General features: G+C 41.2%; 1 protein-coding gene across 4 annotated transcripts in view; it reads right to left on the bottom strand.

Moving 5' to 3' along the window:
- ACAP2 (ArfGAP with coiled-coil, ankyrin repeat and PH domains 2) overlaps positions 1–18588 on the bottom strand; it is a 131445-nt gene that overhangs the window by 29449 nt on the left and 83408 nt on the right. For 3 of the 4 annotated variants that reach the window (XM_075861747.1, XM_075861745.1, XM_075861746.1), the window contains 3 exons: positions 8114–8183; positions 7728–7822; positions 6705–6889 (listed from right to left, as the gene is read on the bottom strand). In XM_075861747.1, the coding sequence (XP_075717862.1) occupies positions 6705–6889; positions 7728–7822; positions 8114–8183 (350 nt within the window). Of the gene's footprint in view, positions 1–5306; positions 5434–6704; positions 6890–7727; positions 7823–8113; positions 8184–18588 lie in introns of those variants that run through there. The other variant, XM_075861748.1, reaches the window with a different exon arrangement.

The following is an 18588-nucleotide window of genomic DNA, read 5'->3' as shown; positions in this document are numbered from 1 at the left end:
AGCTTTGCCCACGCAAAAATAAAAAAAAAGTTATCGGTCTTAGAATATGGTGACACAGAAAACTATTTAAAAAATATATATAAAAAAAATAAGTGATTTTATTGTGCAAAAGCTGCAATACATAAAAAAAGACCATATAAATTTGGTAATCGCAGCGACCCGCAGAATAAAGTTAACATGTAATTTGTGGCGTACAGTGAATGCCGAAAAAACCCAATAAAAAACTATTTCAGAATTGCTTGTTTTTGGTAATTTCCTCTTCCAAAAAATGAAATAAAAAGTGATCAAAAAGTCGTATGAGTCCAAAAATGATACCAATAAAATCTACAGCTTGTCTTACAAAAAACGAGGCCGCACACCGCTCCATCAACCGAAAAATAAAAAAGTTATGGCACTAGTAATGTGGTGATGAAAAAACATCCCAATGTGCAGGCCGGAGGGGAACATTCCATTAGTTTCAGGGCCCTAGTATTTAGGAACTAGGAAGGGAAGGGAGATAACACATCTGATGGAGGGGAGGGGGCCCGTCTTATACCAGGGCAGCACTTTCCCAGCAAAAGAGAGAAAGTCCCTAAAAGGTGCAGTGTTACAAAAGGGGGATAAGAAAGAATACCATTAATAAGTGCGACACTGGCCTGTGCATAACAGATTTCCTCACAGCGTACCACATATCTATGAATAATTGTATTATTTACCGCATTATACTACCCTCTTATTATGCCCTGATGTACTCCGCACAGATTATATATGCCCCCACATTATAAACTGAAATACCAGTAAAACTCAAACAAAACTACTACTACCAAGCAAAACCCATGCTCCAAATAGCGTTCCTTCCCTTCTTAGCCCTACAGTGTGCCCAAACAGCAGCTTACGTCCACAAGGCATTACCATACCCGGAAGAACCCGCTTAACAATTTATGAGGTAAGTGGCACAACATATTGTGCGGTGAATACGCATATCAGTGGAAACATTGCAATTTTCACTTTGTGTCATCAACTGCATATTAATTTCTGATCAACACCTGTGGGGTCAAAATGCTCACTATACACCCAGATAATTTCCTCAAGGGGTATAGTTTTCCACTGTTTTGTCCCCTCAGGGGCTTTGCAAATGCGACATTGCCTCCACAAACCATTCCTGCTAAATGTGATCTCCAAAAGCCAAATAGCGGTCTTTCCCTTCTAAGCCCTGCCGTGTAGCCAAACAGCCGTCTATGACCACATGTGGGGTACTGTTTTACTCAGGAGAAATTGCTTTACAAATGTTGTGGTAATTTTTTTCATTTCCAAAAGGACTAAAGGAGAAAAAGCAACTAAACCTACATTTTCTTTAAAAAAAACTTCGATTTTAATTTCTTATACTTCCAAAAATTTCTGAAAAAAACCTGTGGGGTTTAAAATGCTCTGAACACCGATAGATAATTTCCCACATGGAATCACTTTGAGGATTTCTCCTAATAAAAATAAGAAGCCCCAAAATCCTCTAGGTGCTCCTTTGCTCCTGAGGCCTGTGTTTCAGTCCAGTAGCAGGGTCACACGTGGGATATTTCCTAAAACTGCAGAATCTGGGCAATAAATATTGAGTTGCGTTTCTCTGGTAAAATCTTCGGTTACAAAGAAAAGTTTATTAAATATGAATTTCTGCAAAAAAATAAAAAATGAAATTTGTAAATTTCATCTCTACTTTTCTTTAATTCTTGTGAAACGCATAAAAAGGTTAAGGAACTTTCAAAATGCTGTTATGAATACTTTGAGGGGTGCAGTTTTTAAAATGGGGTGACTTATTGGGGGTTTCTAATATAGAAGGCCCTCAAAGCCACTTCACAACTGAACTTGTCCCTGAAAAATAGCCTTTTGAAATTTTCTTGAAAATGTGAGAAATTGCTGCTAAAGTTCTAAGCCTTGTAACGTCCTAGAAAAATAAAAGAATGTTCAAAAGACAATGCCATTAAAAAGACATATGGGGGATGTAAATTAGCGACTCTGGTGTGGTATAACTGCCTGTCTTACAAGCAGATACATTTAAATTTAGAAGAATGCAAACTTTAGCAATTTTTTGCTAACTTTTGGTGTTTTCACAATTAAATAATGAATGTATCGAGCACATTTTGCCAGTAACAAAGTGCAACGTGTCACAAGAAAACAATTTCAGAAATCACTTGGATAGGTAAAAGCATACTGAAGTTATTACCACATAAAGTGAAACATGTCAGATTTGAAAAATGAGGCTCTGTCAGAAAGGCCAACACTGGCCACAGCGGGAAGGGGTTAAGGCTGGCCATAAACTTGATAGCCGCTGGTCAAACGATTGTTTGGCTGACAGCTATTGCTCCCGACTCCCCCATACACATGCACTCTTGGTGTCAGGACGCCGCCATAAACGTTAGGTCGGCCGACATTCATCTAATGTGTATGAACACCTCAACACATGAACATTCAAGTAGGCCGAATAAAATATGAATACAGGATGAACTGGGTATTGATGTGTTAAAGGGTAACAAAACTTTCAGAAAACTTCTGGACATATACGGACACGGAGACCCCCACTGATCGCTTAAACGAAATGACTGAAGAGCTCGGGTGAGCGCTGAGATTCTGACCTACTTTTTTCGGAAAGTCGAGCAGTTGGTCTATGGGCCCATAAACTTTCTATTGAGTCCGTACACAGTTATCTCGGCTTTTCGAGAAATGCCTATCAGAAACTAAGCAGCTCAGCGCTCACACGAGTGCTCTGAACCACACAGATCAAAACTTATGACATGTCAGAAGTTTTCTGAATGTTTAGTTACCCTTTAAGGATCACAGCTGCATGTTGTCCGACATTTTGGAAATCCCTGGTGGTTACCCCTGGTATTTTTTTTACTTGGTCGAAGCGATGACATGCCATGCATACGGACAGTAAGTACCGTATATATCGGCGTACAAGACGACTTTTTACACCCTTAAAAAAATGTCAAAAGTGTGGGGTCGTCTTATATGCCGGATATTGTCTACATTAGGGATGCACGTTGCAGCCGCACAGCTCAGTATAGTGACACATGAATGTATGGGAGCGCGGCTGCGGCTGTGTAATTCAGCCACAGCCCCGCTCCTGAGTCATGATAAGTTTGCGGGGTCAGGATGATGCAATGCGGCCAGCGCTGCACTAATGAGCGGCGGCACTGGAGACAGAACATGGCGGGCGCGCTACAAAACACCCCCATGTTCTGTCTTCAGTGCCTGAACTGCCGCTCATTAGTGCAGCGCCGGCCGCATTACCTCATGCTGACCGCGCGCGCACTTCCTGTCAGGAGCGGGGCAATGGCTATATTACACAGCCGCAGCCCTGCGCTATAACGGCGGAGATCAGAGAAACCTCTCATCTCCGCCGTTATTCCCCTGAATGCTGCGATCACAGCTGACTGCAGCATTCAGGGGAAAGTGAGAAGGGGGGATGCCCCTGGATCGCGTCACAGGGAATTCCTGTGACGCGATCGAGGGCCATACCATATATGGGCAGACAGCCCAGGGTCTATTGACGGACCCCAGGGCTGTCTTACCATATTTCATGTTGTTAGGACATACCCAAGTATGTCCTAACAACTGCCTGTGTATTATCCGTCCACAGGTTAATGTACTGGCACATATCTGATATATGTCAGTACTTTAAAGTTTAAAAATAAAGTAAAAACAAAGTATTGTTAAATTTTAAAAAAAATACACCTTCACCTTTTTTACAATAAACATTAAAATAAAAAAATGAAATAAACACGGCTTTTATTCACTTATTAATGTGAGGCATGAGGTGCGATGAATTTACCCTCCATGTTCCTCACATTAATAGTAATTAACCCCATCATGTACCTCGCACATTAACCCAATATGACTGAGAAACATGATGGGATTAATTACTATTAATGTGAGGCGCGTTCAAAATTCATCACACGTCGCGCCTCACATCAGAAAACGGAAGAATTTTTTTTTTATTACTGTTGGCAAAAGTATCGAAATTGGTATCGAAATCGCAATACTAAACGAAGTATCGGTATCGAAGTCCAAATTCTGGTATCGTGACATCCCTAGTCTACATATTGTCTACACACAGGTTGTGTGTTACCTTGTGAGCCTGCAGTCCGGTACACAGGCTCCCGGGATGCACGGAATCCGCCACGGATCTGAGGGAAGCCGGTATTAGCCGCCAGGGAACATCTCTGTAAGATGCTCTGGCCCGCCCTTTCCTCTCATTCCCTGCCTCTCAGATCTCGCGCGATGAAGCAGCCTATCTGCGCATGCGCGAGTTCAAAGAGACAGAGAGTCCTGGGTCCTGCCGCCGATGGCCATAGTGAAGCGCTCCTGCACGAAATGGTGAGTATATCTTAAATTCTATATTTTAAGGGTAAAAGTTGGGGGTCGTCTTATACGCCCAGTCGTCTTATACGCCGACATATACGGTAAACCAAAAATTGTGTGGTATCCAAGAACTGCAAACATGGAAGCAGCAGGAAATATGAAAGGCGAGTATGTATGTTAGCCACATGTCACTTATATAGGGTTTTCCAAAAGGTTAGGAAACCCCTTAAAAGTTGTTAAGGAACTAATCAAACCCACATGCTATTCACAAACAGAGGCATACAAGAAGAGAATATCTGTCAACAGCTGCTTTTTTTAAAACCACAGGAGATTGTCTCTGCACTGTATGGGGTAAAACAATATGAAAAAGTATTGAAAATTGCAGAAAGGTTAATGGGGTTGTACGGCCACGGGGCGATTTTTCATACGGATGACCTATCCACAGGATAGGTCATCAGTATATATGATCGGTGAGGTGTCGGACCAATCACATACTGTTGACTTATCCTGTGGATAGGTCATCAATATGAAAAAACACCCTGTACCCGGGGACAACCCCTTTAATTAAGATATATTACAAAGATATTTGTTCTTATATTTGCAGACTTTATAACCAATGGAGCATCACTTGAAGTAGTAGTAGTAGAGATGTGCAAAATCAATTTCCCGATCAAATTTCAGCCAAATAAGACAAGAGAGTTTGATGGATGTGCATTTTAGGCCATGTTCACACAGGTTATTTTCAGGCATACTTCGTAACCTAAAACGCTCGTATTACGCTACGTAATGCACTTGAAATACGCAAACAGCTTCTCATTGATTTCACTGGGAAATACGCTGTGTAGTTCATGCAAGGCGTATTTTTACGCTGCTGAATTAAAGTAACGACTCAAAAATACACTTCGTAAAAAAAGAAGGGACATGTCACTTGAAGCGTTTCACCGGCTTTTTCCTATTCCCCCTTGCTACTTCCACTTGAAAAACGCTTTGAAAATCACCTCCGATAACACCTGGATTTAGGGGAGGTTTTCTCTTGAAATCAGCCTTGTATTTTTCAGCCTGAACACGTGTGAACATGGCCTTAGACTCCATTAACTGGTTCTGTAAAAAAAAATTAACTGAAGAGCGAATAGACAAAACAAGTGAATTTTCACTTTCTCTACTATATGTATCTTAGTATATCTGAATCACTCCTATGTATGTATATGAAATAATTCTAAAACTTGTATTCCTAAAAATTCCTAGTGTATGTAATAGATGTAGGTCACAGCTGTGTGTCCCCCAACCCCTGTCCAACTTTTCTGTGGTGGCCGCCGCATCCAGGCAGAGGAAGAATGAAGAGGTGGCTCTATCCATTCAGTTCTATGGCTATGCCATAAACGTGTGAGTTGGAAATACCCCTTTAGAGGGAAGGCGTCATTAATTTATTTTTTTATCATTTTTTTAATATGATATGAACATAAATTTTATTTGTGCTCTTGTTTTCTACTTTTTACCTCTTTCTTACTTTTACTTCTCTATGGGGGCTGCCATTTTTTTTTCATCTCTGTATGTGTCGATTAACAACACATACAGAGATGGAATACAGCACATACATCCCCATAAAGAATGCGAACGGGAGCCGTTCCATTCTCTGCAGCGTACGCTCCCACACAGACTAAAACGAAGCTAGTTAGCAGAGCGAAATCCGGCGCAATTTTCACGTGGACCGGAAGCAGCTGCCGGACAGTAAGATGACGACTTCCGGCCATTTGCTCAAGGAAGTGAAGACGCAAGGAATAGGAGCGGAGGCTGCAGCGGCAGCATGAGCAGGTAATTTATGTTCGTGTTATACTGTCTGCTTAGCACTGTATCTAATCCTCCTACACTGTGCAGTCGCTCAGAAAATGGCGGCACACAGTGTAGGAGGTTTGAAGATTCAAACCCCTGCTTCTCCTGGCACTAGCCAGAATAAGGGAGGGGGGGATCGTGTGAGGACACTAGAGGAGAGTGTGTCTACCCCAAATTCGCAGCATAAAGCAATGAGGTTGCTTTACCACATTGACCATGCTGCAATTTTGGGAATTGCTCCCTCTAGTGACCAGCACATGGAAATGTTATAAATTTGAATCTCATTTATAATATTTCCTGACTTGTGAAAAAATGTAAAAACTTAAAGAACAATGTGTAATCACTTAAATAATAATTGTTCAACTAAAAAAAAAAAAAAATAATAATTCTAGCGACACATTCCCTTTAAATAGAAGTCTCCATTCTCAATAATGACAAACTACTTACAAGTCAGTTTTTTTTGGTCATATAAACAGGTATTATAGAAAAAAACATTTTCGTTTCAACGAAGTACTACGTTTCTACATTACACTAGCATTTACCTGAGGCTCTTAATGCAGTTCTGCTCTGCTCTTCAACACCTAAGCTTTTATCAGTGGAGCTTAGACGGTTCTCACTGCTCTTCCGGGACAACGCTTTTTTCCTTTCCATAAGCATGGATTCACCACTATTTTCCACAAATTTCTTCTTCACATACTTTGCTTTTATGTAGGTCTCTTTCTCCTGCCTTAAAATAATAATAAAAAAAAAAAAAGGATAATTGCGTCTTTGGACAGAACTTAAACTAAAACCCAGCACATCTAACGATTGACAGAGAAGTTCTGTAACGCTCTGAGTCCTGCTTTTATGGGATCGCTGAAAGTTCCATTGATCCATTTTGCAACAGACCCTGATGGATTCCACCAACGTCTACAAGGTCTGTCAAGTTTTCGTTTTATATTACTTTTTTTTAACCAGGCACAATTTTGCAGAAGACTAAGCTATTCCACATTAGAAACTTAATTAGAGCCTAATTCCTATGCATGCTCTCTGAGGTGTTCTTATAATAACTGCATAAGACAGATAAAAACAAGATAAGGAGTGACGGGAATTTTGAGGTAGATTTTGACCTGCCTGCAATTTTTTGCTGCGATTTTCGTGGCGTTATTCGGCCAATGCCATTGAGCGCCGCAAGCAAAAAATGCTTTCAATGGGAGTTCAGAGGCAGAACCCGCTGCAAGAAAGAGCATGCCGCTTTCAGCTGTTCGCAGTAAAAAAAAAAAAAAAAAAAAAAAAAAAGCCTCCGCCTCCCATTGAAATGAGGTGGTTTTGGTCATTTTTTTTTACCACCCATTCCAACGCGGTTTCCATGACAAAATCAGCGCCAAAAAAACTGGTCAAAGGAGAACTTGTCCCACCCCTAAAACATGTAACAAATTTATTGACAAATTTGAATTCAAACCTTTCCCTATTTGTTTTTTCAGCAATAAAATGCCAAAGATTATACATATGCATGAGGAAATAAACACTAAGAAAAAAAAGGACATAAGAAGACTTTATTAAATTTTTAAGGTGACGGGACTTACTGTTCACTTCCAGACTGAGGCTTTTTCACTCCCATGGCATCAACTCGCGCTTCATATATACTATTTATTACATCATTCCCCAATCCACACATGAGCTATTTAAAATCAGGAGAAAAAAGGAAAATAAATACATTAAATACCTTGAAATACCAAGTTTTACACAGTACACACATTTTTAAAAGTACAATAGTTTCACGATGTGCACATTAACTGCTTTAAAACACACAATGAAAAAATAGTTTTAACTTAAAAACAAAAACAATTATGGAAACACTAATATTTTATCAAGAGTAGTGCAAAACTAGAGGTTCACTTTAAGCTTCCAATACATGGCACCATTATTTGTCAAGCGAACAAAATATGTTGATGTTAATATTAATCTCTACCTTTAATAGTTCAGGCTCCCATGTGTCCAGAGTTAAGGATCGCACTTTTGAAAAATGCACACCAAGACTCCTATCAAATGAGAAAACAAAGATTATTCAAGCAGAGAATCATGGTCATGGAAGCGTTTTAAGAAAACGAACACCATACCGACTACTGGCACTCTTTAGTATAGAGAGGTCTCCTTTTTACCCGAAAATCCCTTATCCCAAATACATTGTCCTCTACATTCATCATTAAAAGTACCCAAAAACTAAACGGTAGTATAAGGCCCCATGCACATGAACGTGCTTTTGCGGCCGCAATTCCCCCGAAAATCCATGGGAGAATTGCGGCCCCATTCATTTCTATGGGCCCATGCACACGACCGTGGTTTCCATGGTCCGAGCATGGCCCAGGAACCTGGACCGCAGAAAGAACGGACATGTTTTATTACGGCCGTGTGCTGCGGTCCAGGCTCATAGGTCGTGTGCATGAGGCCTGACAATAGTCCTGACATGAGGCCTGACAATAGTAAGCTCTTCTTGTTTCGAGTAACATTGTGTAGGTGTAAAACTTTACACACAAATATGTAATCCTGAAAAGAAACTACGGTGCAGATTTACTTTTCAAAATGCGCCACATTTATTAACAGTTAGACACTTTACCCATCACACTAAACAAGTGGAAGTGGCCAGATAGAAAAGGTGTGGCATACATTGGACACCCAGCGCCAAAAATGTGGCAAAACTTTGACGCAAAAAAAAAATGGTACAATTTAAGCCAACAAATAGAACACCCTCAAATATTTTGCATACCACAGATGTCAAACTTAGTGGACGGTAGATACTCGGTTCCACCTTTTTACTTAGACCGTATTAGTAAATCTGGCCCAACGTGTGTGTCTATCAAGGTCTTTGGTGAAATTACCATAGAGAGGTTTTGTCCTTGAGGATCATAAAATCTGGTGGAGTGGTATTTAAAACATTCTGCTTTTTTCATAAAGGGGTATTCGGATTTTAACAATCATTCTTTGTAAAATGCGACGTTATACAATATACTTTCTACATTAGTTCCTTACAATTTTCAAGATCTCTGCTTGCTGTCATTCAATAGAAGCCTTTATCGTTTACTTAGTGGATAAAAATTGGTCATGTGATGGAAACACACAGGTGCTCTTCTGGACAGCTCTGGTAACTGTAATAAATTGTGTGTACATCACATGACCAGGACATATATTTATCTATTTGAAGTAAACAATTAAAGTTCCTATTGAATGACTGCAAGCAAAGATCTTAAAGACTGAGGAACTGAAACAGAAAATATACTGTAAATTGTATAATACCCGCTTAATTAGTGGTTAGACCTAAAACTAAAGAGACTGTCACCACATTATAAGTGCCCTGTCTCCTATATAAGGAGATGGGCGCTGTAATGTAGGTGACAGTAATGCTTTTTATTTAAAAAAAAACGATCTTTTTTCACAAAGTTAGGAGCGATTTAAGTTTATGCTAATGAGCTTTCTTAATGCCCAAGTGGGCGTTGTACAGAGGAGTGCATGACGCTGACCAATCGGCATCATGCACTCCTCTCCATTCATTTACACTGCACTAGCGATATAGATATATCGCTATCTGCAGCCACATAAACAAACCCTAACATAACTACAGTGTCCTGATAATGAATACACATGACCATCCAGCCTGGACGTCATGTGTACTCAGAATCCTGACACTTCTGACTCTTTTTTGTGAGATTCCAGCAACGGATACAAAATCTCGCGAGATCTCGGAGCTAAACGAGATTTGGTTTCACTTGCCGGATGGTCATGTGTATTCATTATCAGGACACTAGTAATGTTAGGGCTTGTGTATGAGGCTGCACATAGCGATATATCTATATCGCTAGTGCAGTGTAAATGAATGGAGAGGAGTGCATGATGCCGATTGGTCAGCGTCATGCACTCCTCTGTACAACGCCTACTTGGTCAAAAGTAAAAGTACGCCCACTTGGGCATTGAGAAAGCTCATTAGCATAAACTTAAATCGCTCCTAACTTTGTGAAAAAAGATCGTTTTTTTAAATAAAAAGCATTACTGTCACCTACATTACAGCGCCGATCTCCTTATGTAGGAGATAGGGCACTTATAATGTGGTGACAGAGTCTCTTTAAAGCTATCAGCATCTATAACAGTCCTCCAATACTTCTCAATGTCCTAAGTTTCAACCACCTAACAGTTTATCCCAAATTGTGCTCTGGCTACAGGAAAAGGACCTTACAGTTTAACCTGAGCACAGCGGGAGCTGCTGCCCTAAATTCTCTAGCTCCAGCTAGAACAGGAATTTTGGCCTGGTCTTAAAAGAGGCTCTGTCACCACATTATAAGTGCCCTATCTCCTACATAATCTGATCGGCGCTGTAATGTAGGTGACAGTAGGGTTTTTTTAGTGTTGTAAAGAGAAGTGTATGACGCTGACCAATCAGCGTCATACACTTCTCTCCATTCATGTAATCAGCGCATAGTGATCTTGCTAGATCAGTATGTGCAGTCACTTACTTACATATTATCGTTACTGAAGTGTCTTGACAGTGAATATACATTCCTTCCAGCCAGGACGGGATGTCTATTCACAAATCCCGACACTTCGGTAACGTTTGTGTGGTACTTAAAGCAGAGCAAGCGTAATCTCGCTGTAACCTGTCATTTACAGTCTGAGCTCGCGAGATTACACTTTGCTGTGCTGTAAGTACCACACAAACGTTACCAAAGTGTCGGGATTGTGAATAGACATCCCGTCCTGGCTGGAAGGAATGTCTATGCACTGTCAAGACACTTCAGTAACGTTAATACGTAAGTAAGTGACTGCACATACTGATCGAGCAAGATCACTATGGGCTGATTACATGAATGCAGAGAAGTATATGATTCTGATTGGTCAGCGTCATACACTTCTCTTTACAACGCCCACATGGTCAAAAGTAAAAAACACGCCCAGTTAGGCATTAAGAAAGTCATTAGCATAAAGCGAAAATCACTCATAACATAGTGAAAATAGATCGTTTTTCTAAATAAAAAACACTGCTGTCACCTACATTACAGTGCTGATCTCATTATGCAGGCGATAGGGCACTTATAATGTGGTGACAGAGCCTCTAAAGACAAGGCCGGGATCACGACTCTAGCCAGAACTAGAGCAGGTTGAAGTGGGAGCTGCATAAACTGTAGTTCTAGCTCTTTAGCGTGTGTGAACAACAGAGACGGTGGCAGTGGGGAAAGTGTATGCTGCGTGCAGGGGGAGGAGAGGGGAGAATCTGTGATCAGTCGCCTGTCCCCGTATAGATTAATCTAAAGGGAGTGATAACGGAATTTTATACAGGATACCTTCTTCTCCTTGGTCGCAATGGTTCGTCACATAATCAATTCAAATACTGACACTTAATCTCTGTTGCACCTACATTATGGTATATCATTCTGTTTTATCATCATTAACCCCTTCAGGACTGAGCCCGTTTTGGCCTTGTGGATGCAGCAAATTTTTTCACATCTGACATGTGTCACTTTACGTAGTAATAACTTAGAATAGCTTAGATAGGTAAAAGCATTCCAAAGATTGTTTTCTCGTGACATATTGTACTGTATGTTAGTGGAAAAATGTGATTAATAAATTCAATATTTGTTGGTGAAAATCACCAAACTTTAGGAAAAATTTGCAAAAATTAGCTTTTTTCTTAATTTAAATGTATCTGCTTGTAAGACAGATAGTAATACCACACACAATAGTTACTAATTTACATCCCCCATATGTCTACTTTATGTTGGCATAGTTTTTTGAACATCCTTTCATTTTTCTAGGACGTTACAAGGCTTAGAACTTTAGCAGCAATTTATCCCATTTTCAAGAAAATTTCCAAAGCCTATTTTTATAGGTACCAGTTCAGTTCTGAAGTGGCTTTGAGGGCCTTCTATATTAAAAACCCCCATAACTCACCCAATATTAAAAATTGCACCAAAGTATTCAATACAGCATTTATAAAGTTTCTTAACCCTTTAGGTGTTTCACAGGAAGTAAAGCAAAGTAGGGGGGAAATTTACAAATTTCTTTTTTTTGTCGGAAAATCCATTTTTTCCTCTAACACAAAAAGGTATAAGAAATATCCCACATGTGGCCCTAGTTTGCTAATGGACTGAAGCACCGGCCTCAGAAGCAAAGGCGCACCTAGAGGATTTTGGGGCCTCCTTTTTATTAGAATATATTTTAAGCACCGTGTCAGGTTGGTTTGAAGAGGTCTTGTGGTGCCAAAACAGTGGAAACTCCCCAGACAGACACCTGGTTTAGTTTTGATTAATAGCTGAACTAACTAAATTGGGCCTAGCTTTACCTAAACTACGGCCGGGGTATGTCTAAACTTTTTTATAAATTTTAAAAAGTGCCTTTTTTTTTTTTTCTCATTTGTGATTTTTGCGGCAGAACCGCAGCATTTCCGCAACAGAGGAGCGGCGATTCCACAGAATAAATTGACATGGTGCGGCTTAAAAAGCCACACTGCAGGTCAATTTTTTTTGCAGCGTGTGGATGAGATTTGTTCAAATCTCAACCACTCTGATGCGACTGTAATACGCTGCGGATTTTCCACAATAAAATGTGTTGCATAAAATCCGCAGTGTTCATGCCTAGTGTGTTCCTACCCTAAGGCCGGATTTACACAAGCGTGTGCTTCTTGCACGCGCAAAAAAGTGGCGTTTTGCGCATTCAAAAGGTCCATAACAGCTCCGTGTGTCACCCGCGTATGATGCGTGGGTGCGTGATTTTCGCGCAGCCGCCATCATTATGACACTCTGTTTGTACGTTTGTAGCACGTGGTGCTTTTGTTTTCATTCATAGTTTATACTGCTGCGGAAGTGTTGGGCGTGATTTTCACGCACCCATTGACTTCAATGGGTGCGTGATGCGCGAACAATGCACAAATATAGGACATGTCGTGAGTTTTACGCAGCGGACACACAGACACACGCTGTGTGAAAATCACTGACAGTCTGCACGGCCCCATAGAGTAACATAGGTCCGTGCGAGGCGCGTGAAAATCACGCACGTTGCACGGACGGATTACACGTTTGTCTGAATAAGCCCTAACAATAAGGCCCAGTTCAGAGTTTTTGGGCCTTGATATGGACTTGGACACTGCGTCAGAATCCGCACCAAAAAACTTCCAAAACCGCCTCCCATTGATATAATCTGAAATCAATGGGAGCCAGTCGCGGAAAAAAGAAAAAGCAGCACGTCCTTTCTTGCCGCTGTTCCGCCTCTGACCTCCCATCGAAATCAATGGGAGGCAGAAAATGCATTTTTCGCTGCGTTTTTTGTCTGCTGTCCTCAATCGCCGCAGGCAAAAAACGCAGCAAAAAACGCGGCAAGATAGTGTGGGCAGGTTAAAATCTGCCTCAAAATTCTTTAAGGAAATTTGAGGCAGATTTTTTCGGCCTGCAAAATACTCTGTGTGAACAGGGCCATACATGATCAGCACTTTGAGACACTTTACTCACTGTCAGAAGAGCTGCTGGCTCCCACTCCAGTCTTCGTCAGGCGATGCCTTCGGTCCAGATGTCCAGTGCTTCACCTCCAGGCTCCTGAAAATGGCGGGGATCGTAGAACTCCTGCCGCCGCGCAACTGGACTCCTCCCCCTCTCCTTACGCAGCTACGCTCTGGAGGAGGCGGGCCAGCAGGTAACTAGTCTGTGCGCCGCTCTCCCTGTGTGGCTGTCCTTGCCAGTAGTTCAGCGATGTTCTTGTGGTGCGGGCGCACCGCTTCCCTCTTGCCGGCGGGCCCGAGCACGCTCGCGCAAGCGGGCGGTGTTTCACGGCGGTGTTTGACGAGAGGGGGGGCCCGCAGCTCACGACATTGTTTTGGTGAAAAGAACAGGCCCCATTGCAGGGGCCTGTTTTTTTTCTACCAAAGGCAAGTAGCGGCAGTTGCCGGGCCCCCCTTTCAATTAAGTTTGGCCAGGCCCCCTACAGTAGTACCCCTAATACCCCCCCTGACTGCAGCTCTGGTCCTATTCAAGTGAACAGGCCGCTAGGCAGTGTACAAAGCCATCTGCTTCCAGATCCGGACTCTGCATACACTGCATAACATCCGGAGACAGCCAGAGCTGCTAATCAGTGCGGTGTCTGGGTGTCGTTACCTCCACCGATCATTTACTGACGACCTATCCTGTGAATAGGTCATCAGTTGTCCGTGCCCGGACAACCCCTTTAACCCTGGTCCTCCCTATTCTACTCCGAAGTTCAACCTTTTACCTGCTACATATAGAAACCTGGCAAATCTGATTAACCTTCATTGTATGTCTTCTCTCTGGTCTCCTTTAGGCTACATGCACACGTTGCAGAATTTGGTGCAGAAAATCTGCATCATCAAAACCGCAGGTAATTCCGCAGGTAAAATTTGCACATAATAGTCCATTTTTTTAATGCGATTTTAGGTGCGGTTTTTAAATTTTGATGTAGAAATCCGTGCGGTTTTATGCTGCAGATTTTGTAATAAATATTTTTTTTTTTTATAAAGATATAACTCTCAGGCGTAAATGAAAGACAAATTGACATACTGCGGATTTTAAAATACACACCGCAGGTCAATTTACGTAGAGATTACTTGAAATCTCATTTACTTTGCTGGTACTGTATTACGCTGTGGATTTGCCACAGAAAAATAAGTGCGGCAAATCCGCAAGTAATACGCATCGTCTACATTTGCCCTTAACTGTGTGCTCTTAAACTATCGCTCCGTGTGGCACAAACTCACCTTTATTATTGACCGATTCCTTTCTAACTCTTTCAACCTGGCTCTTAAAGAAACATGAACTTAACTGACACCACTTTCCCTGCTGCTCTATCTTATGTCTTATGGTGGTCTAAACTTCTGTTATGCCCCCAGACCTAAGAACAGTCAGGGTAGAGGCATAGGCATACTTCTTTCCCCACACCGCACTTTCCAGGTCATTTCCCCCCCTGTCCTCTCATTCACATTCCCCTCCTTTAAAAAGGTCCACACCCTTAGAATCTTCCGCCCTTTCTCCCTCCAAGTGGCAGTTGTACACCCACTCATTATGGGTGATTTTAACATCCCCATTGATAACCCAATCTCTTTATCTGCCTTTCAGTTTCTATCTTCAACCTCTTCCATGGGCCTTTCACAACTTGCTAATTCTCCTACACATGAAGATGGGAATTCTCTTCTGTTAGTCTCCTAGCTCTTCTCCGTTTCTGATTTCATTAACTCTCCTCTACCGCTCTCTGACCACAACCTTCTCTACTATAAAAAAAATTGTCTGCCTCCTCAGGACATACCCATCACACATCACGAAATTTAAAGTACATGCCATTCACAATCACCAACTTATAATAGACAGCCTACAGTCCTCACTGTCCTCTCTCTTCCCTCTTCTGTCCCAATCTGGCTGCCAAACATTACAATGAAATTCTCAATTGTGCCCTGGATGAAGCAGTGCTCTCTACACTCCGAACCTCCAGAAACAGAAGGCGACAACCTTGGAACAGGCCTCAATCTCGATTTCTTCAGCATTGCTCGAGGTGTGCCGAACCGATATGGAGAAAGTCGGCAGGTTTTCGCCATTACGGATTCATTCTTAAAACATACAACTCTACCCTTCACCTTGACAAACAAGATTGTTTGAATTGTTAGTTTTGTAACGATGTAATGTCAGATTTTATCTGTACATGTATCCTTTGAATTGTAAAGTGCTACGGAATATGTTGGCATTATACAAAAGACTTAATATTTATTATCCATCAGAGAGCATACTTAGAAAAAAAATTAAAAGAATAAAAAAAAAAAAAAACAAGCTGTAGTATTAAATGAACATTATTTATTCCACATGGTAAAAGCCCAAAAAAATCAATTAAAAAAAGGCCACAATAGCAGTTTTCTGTTCATCTTGCCTCAAAAAACAAGAATAAAAAGTAATCATAAAAGGTCATATGTATCCCAAAATAATAAAATTGAAACCTAAAAGTCGTGCCACAGAAAATAAGCAGTCATAAATCTACATAGACGAAAAAAAATAAAAAAAATGCTACAAGTCATGGAATGTGGCGTCACATAACAAAAGTCCTTTTGTTTACAAAAAAAAAGTTGTTTTTATTGTACAAAAGTAATAAAACATAAACAAAAACAATATATTTGGTAGAGTCATAATCATAACGAATTAAGTCAAAAAATTATTTATGTAAACAAGAAAAAAAAAAACTGTGTTGAATTGCTGAGATTTTTCCCATTTCCCCCTCCCTTAAAAAATATGGTTCCTTTAAAAACTACAACTTGTGACGCAAAATACAAGGTCTCATACAGCTACATTGAAGAAAACATTTTTAAAGTTATAACCGCTCGAACACAAAAAGAAAAAAATTACTGGTCCTGGAGGCTAAAATTAGTAGTCACTAAGAGGTTAATACACTCCAGGCATCTGAGTTATGTGACGTTAATGTGACTGTCCTAGGGGGTTAAGGACTCTTCCTTGTGGGATCATGAGCCCCAATTACAGGACATGTAATACAAGAGTGAATACAATTTGACAAATGACCTACATGAAGGAGTGTGCTTCAAACCACTACCTCACAAACAAAGGAAAAAGACTTGTTGCTTTTTAATCAAAAGTATATCAAAAGCTTTGATTGCTTCACTGCCAAGGACATATGTACTAGGGTATGTGCACACACACTAATTACGTCCGTAATTGACGGACGTATTTTGGCGGCAAGTACCGGACCGAACACAGTGCAGGGAGCCGGGCTCCTAGCATCATACTTATGTACGATGCTAATAGTCCCTGCCTCGCTGCAGGACAACTGTCCCGTACTGTAATCATGTTTTCATGTTCGGGACTTGCGGCCGAAATACGTCCGTCAATTACGGACGTAATTAGTGTGTGTGCACATACCCCTACATCATGACTTTAAATGCTTTCTGCGACTAGAATATAAGGGCTACAGCTTAGATGTTAAATCTCAGCTGTCAATGGATACCAGCTGTACCAGTTGCACACATGTAACCACTTTTAATTCCATTTTTTGTGAGACAAGGTTTTATTTAGTATTAAAACGTGCAGTATAAATGATAGGTTACCTTTATTCTGCAGGTCAGTAGGATTACAGGAATATCAAATTTATATACAGTGAAGGAAATAAGTATTTGATCCCTTGCTGATTTTGTAAGTTTGCCCACTGTCAAAGACATGAACAGTCTAGAATTTTTAGACTAGGTTAATTTTACCAGTGAGAGATAGATTATATAAAAAAAAAAAACCAGAAAATTACATTGTCAAAATTATATATATTTATTTGCATTGTGCACAGAGAAATAAGTATTTGATCCCTTTGGCAAACAAGACTTAATACTTGGTGGCAAAACCCTTGTTGGCAAGCACAGCAGTCAGACGTTTTTTGGAGTTGATGATGAGGTTTGCACACTTGTTAGATGGAATTTTGGCCCACTCCTCTTTGCAGATCATCTGTAAATCATTAAGATTTCGAGGCTGTCGCTTGGCAACTCGGATCTTAAGCTCCCTCCATAAGTTTTTGATGGGATTAAGGACTGGAGACTGGCTAGGCCACTCCATGACAATGTGCTTCTTTTTGAGCCACTCCTTTGTTGCCTTGGCTGTATGTTTCGGGTCATTGTCGTGCTGGAAGACCCAGCCACAAGCCATTTTTAATGTCCTGGTGGAGGGAAGGAGGTTGTCACTCAGGATTTGACGGTACATGGCTCCATCCATTCTCCCATTGATGCGGTGAAGTAGTCCTGTGCCCTTAGCAGAGAAACACCCCCAAAACATAATGTTTCCCCACCTCCATGCTTGACAGTGGGGACGGTGTTCTTTGGGTCATAGGCAGCATTTCTCTTCCTCCAAACACGGCGAGTTGAGTTAATGCCAAAGAGCTCAATTTTAGTCTCATCTGACCACAGCACCTTCTCCCAATCACTCTCAGAATCATCCAGATGTTCCTTTGCAAACTTCAGACGGGCCTGTACATGTGCCTTCTTGAGCAGGGGGACCTTGCGGGCACTGCAGGATTTTAATCCATTACGGCGTAATGTGTTACCAATGGTTTTCTTGGTGACTGTGGTCCCAGCTGCCTTGAGATCATTAACAAGTTCCCCCCGTGTAGTTTTCGGCTGAGCTCTCACCTTCCTCAGGATCAAGGATACCCCACGAGGTGAGATTTTGCATGGAGCCCCAGATCGATGTCGATTGACAGTCATTTTGTATGTCTTCCATTTTCTTACTATTGCACCAACAGTTGTCTCCTTCTCACCCAGCATCTTACTTATGGTTTTGTAGCCCATTCCAGCCTTGTGCAGGTCTATGATCTTGTCCCTGACATCCTTAGAAAGCTCTTTGGTCTTGCCCATGTTGTAGAGGTTAGAGTCAGACTGATTAATTGAGTCTGTGGACAGGAGTCTTTTATACAGATGACCATGTAAGA

Source organism: Rhinoderma darwinii, chromosome 4 (assembly GCF_050947455.1).
Source record: "Rhinoderma darwinii isolate aRhiDar2 chromosome 4, aRhiDar2.hap1, whole genome shotgun sequence".
Lineage (NCBI taxonomy): Eukaryota > Metazoa > Chordata > Amphibia > Anura > Rhinodermatidae > Rhinoderma > Rhinoderma darwinii.
The sequence above is the reverse complement of the archived record's forward strand: the minus strand, read 5'-3'. Positions and strand labels throughout refer to the sequence as shown.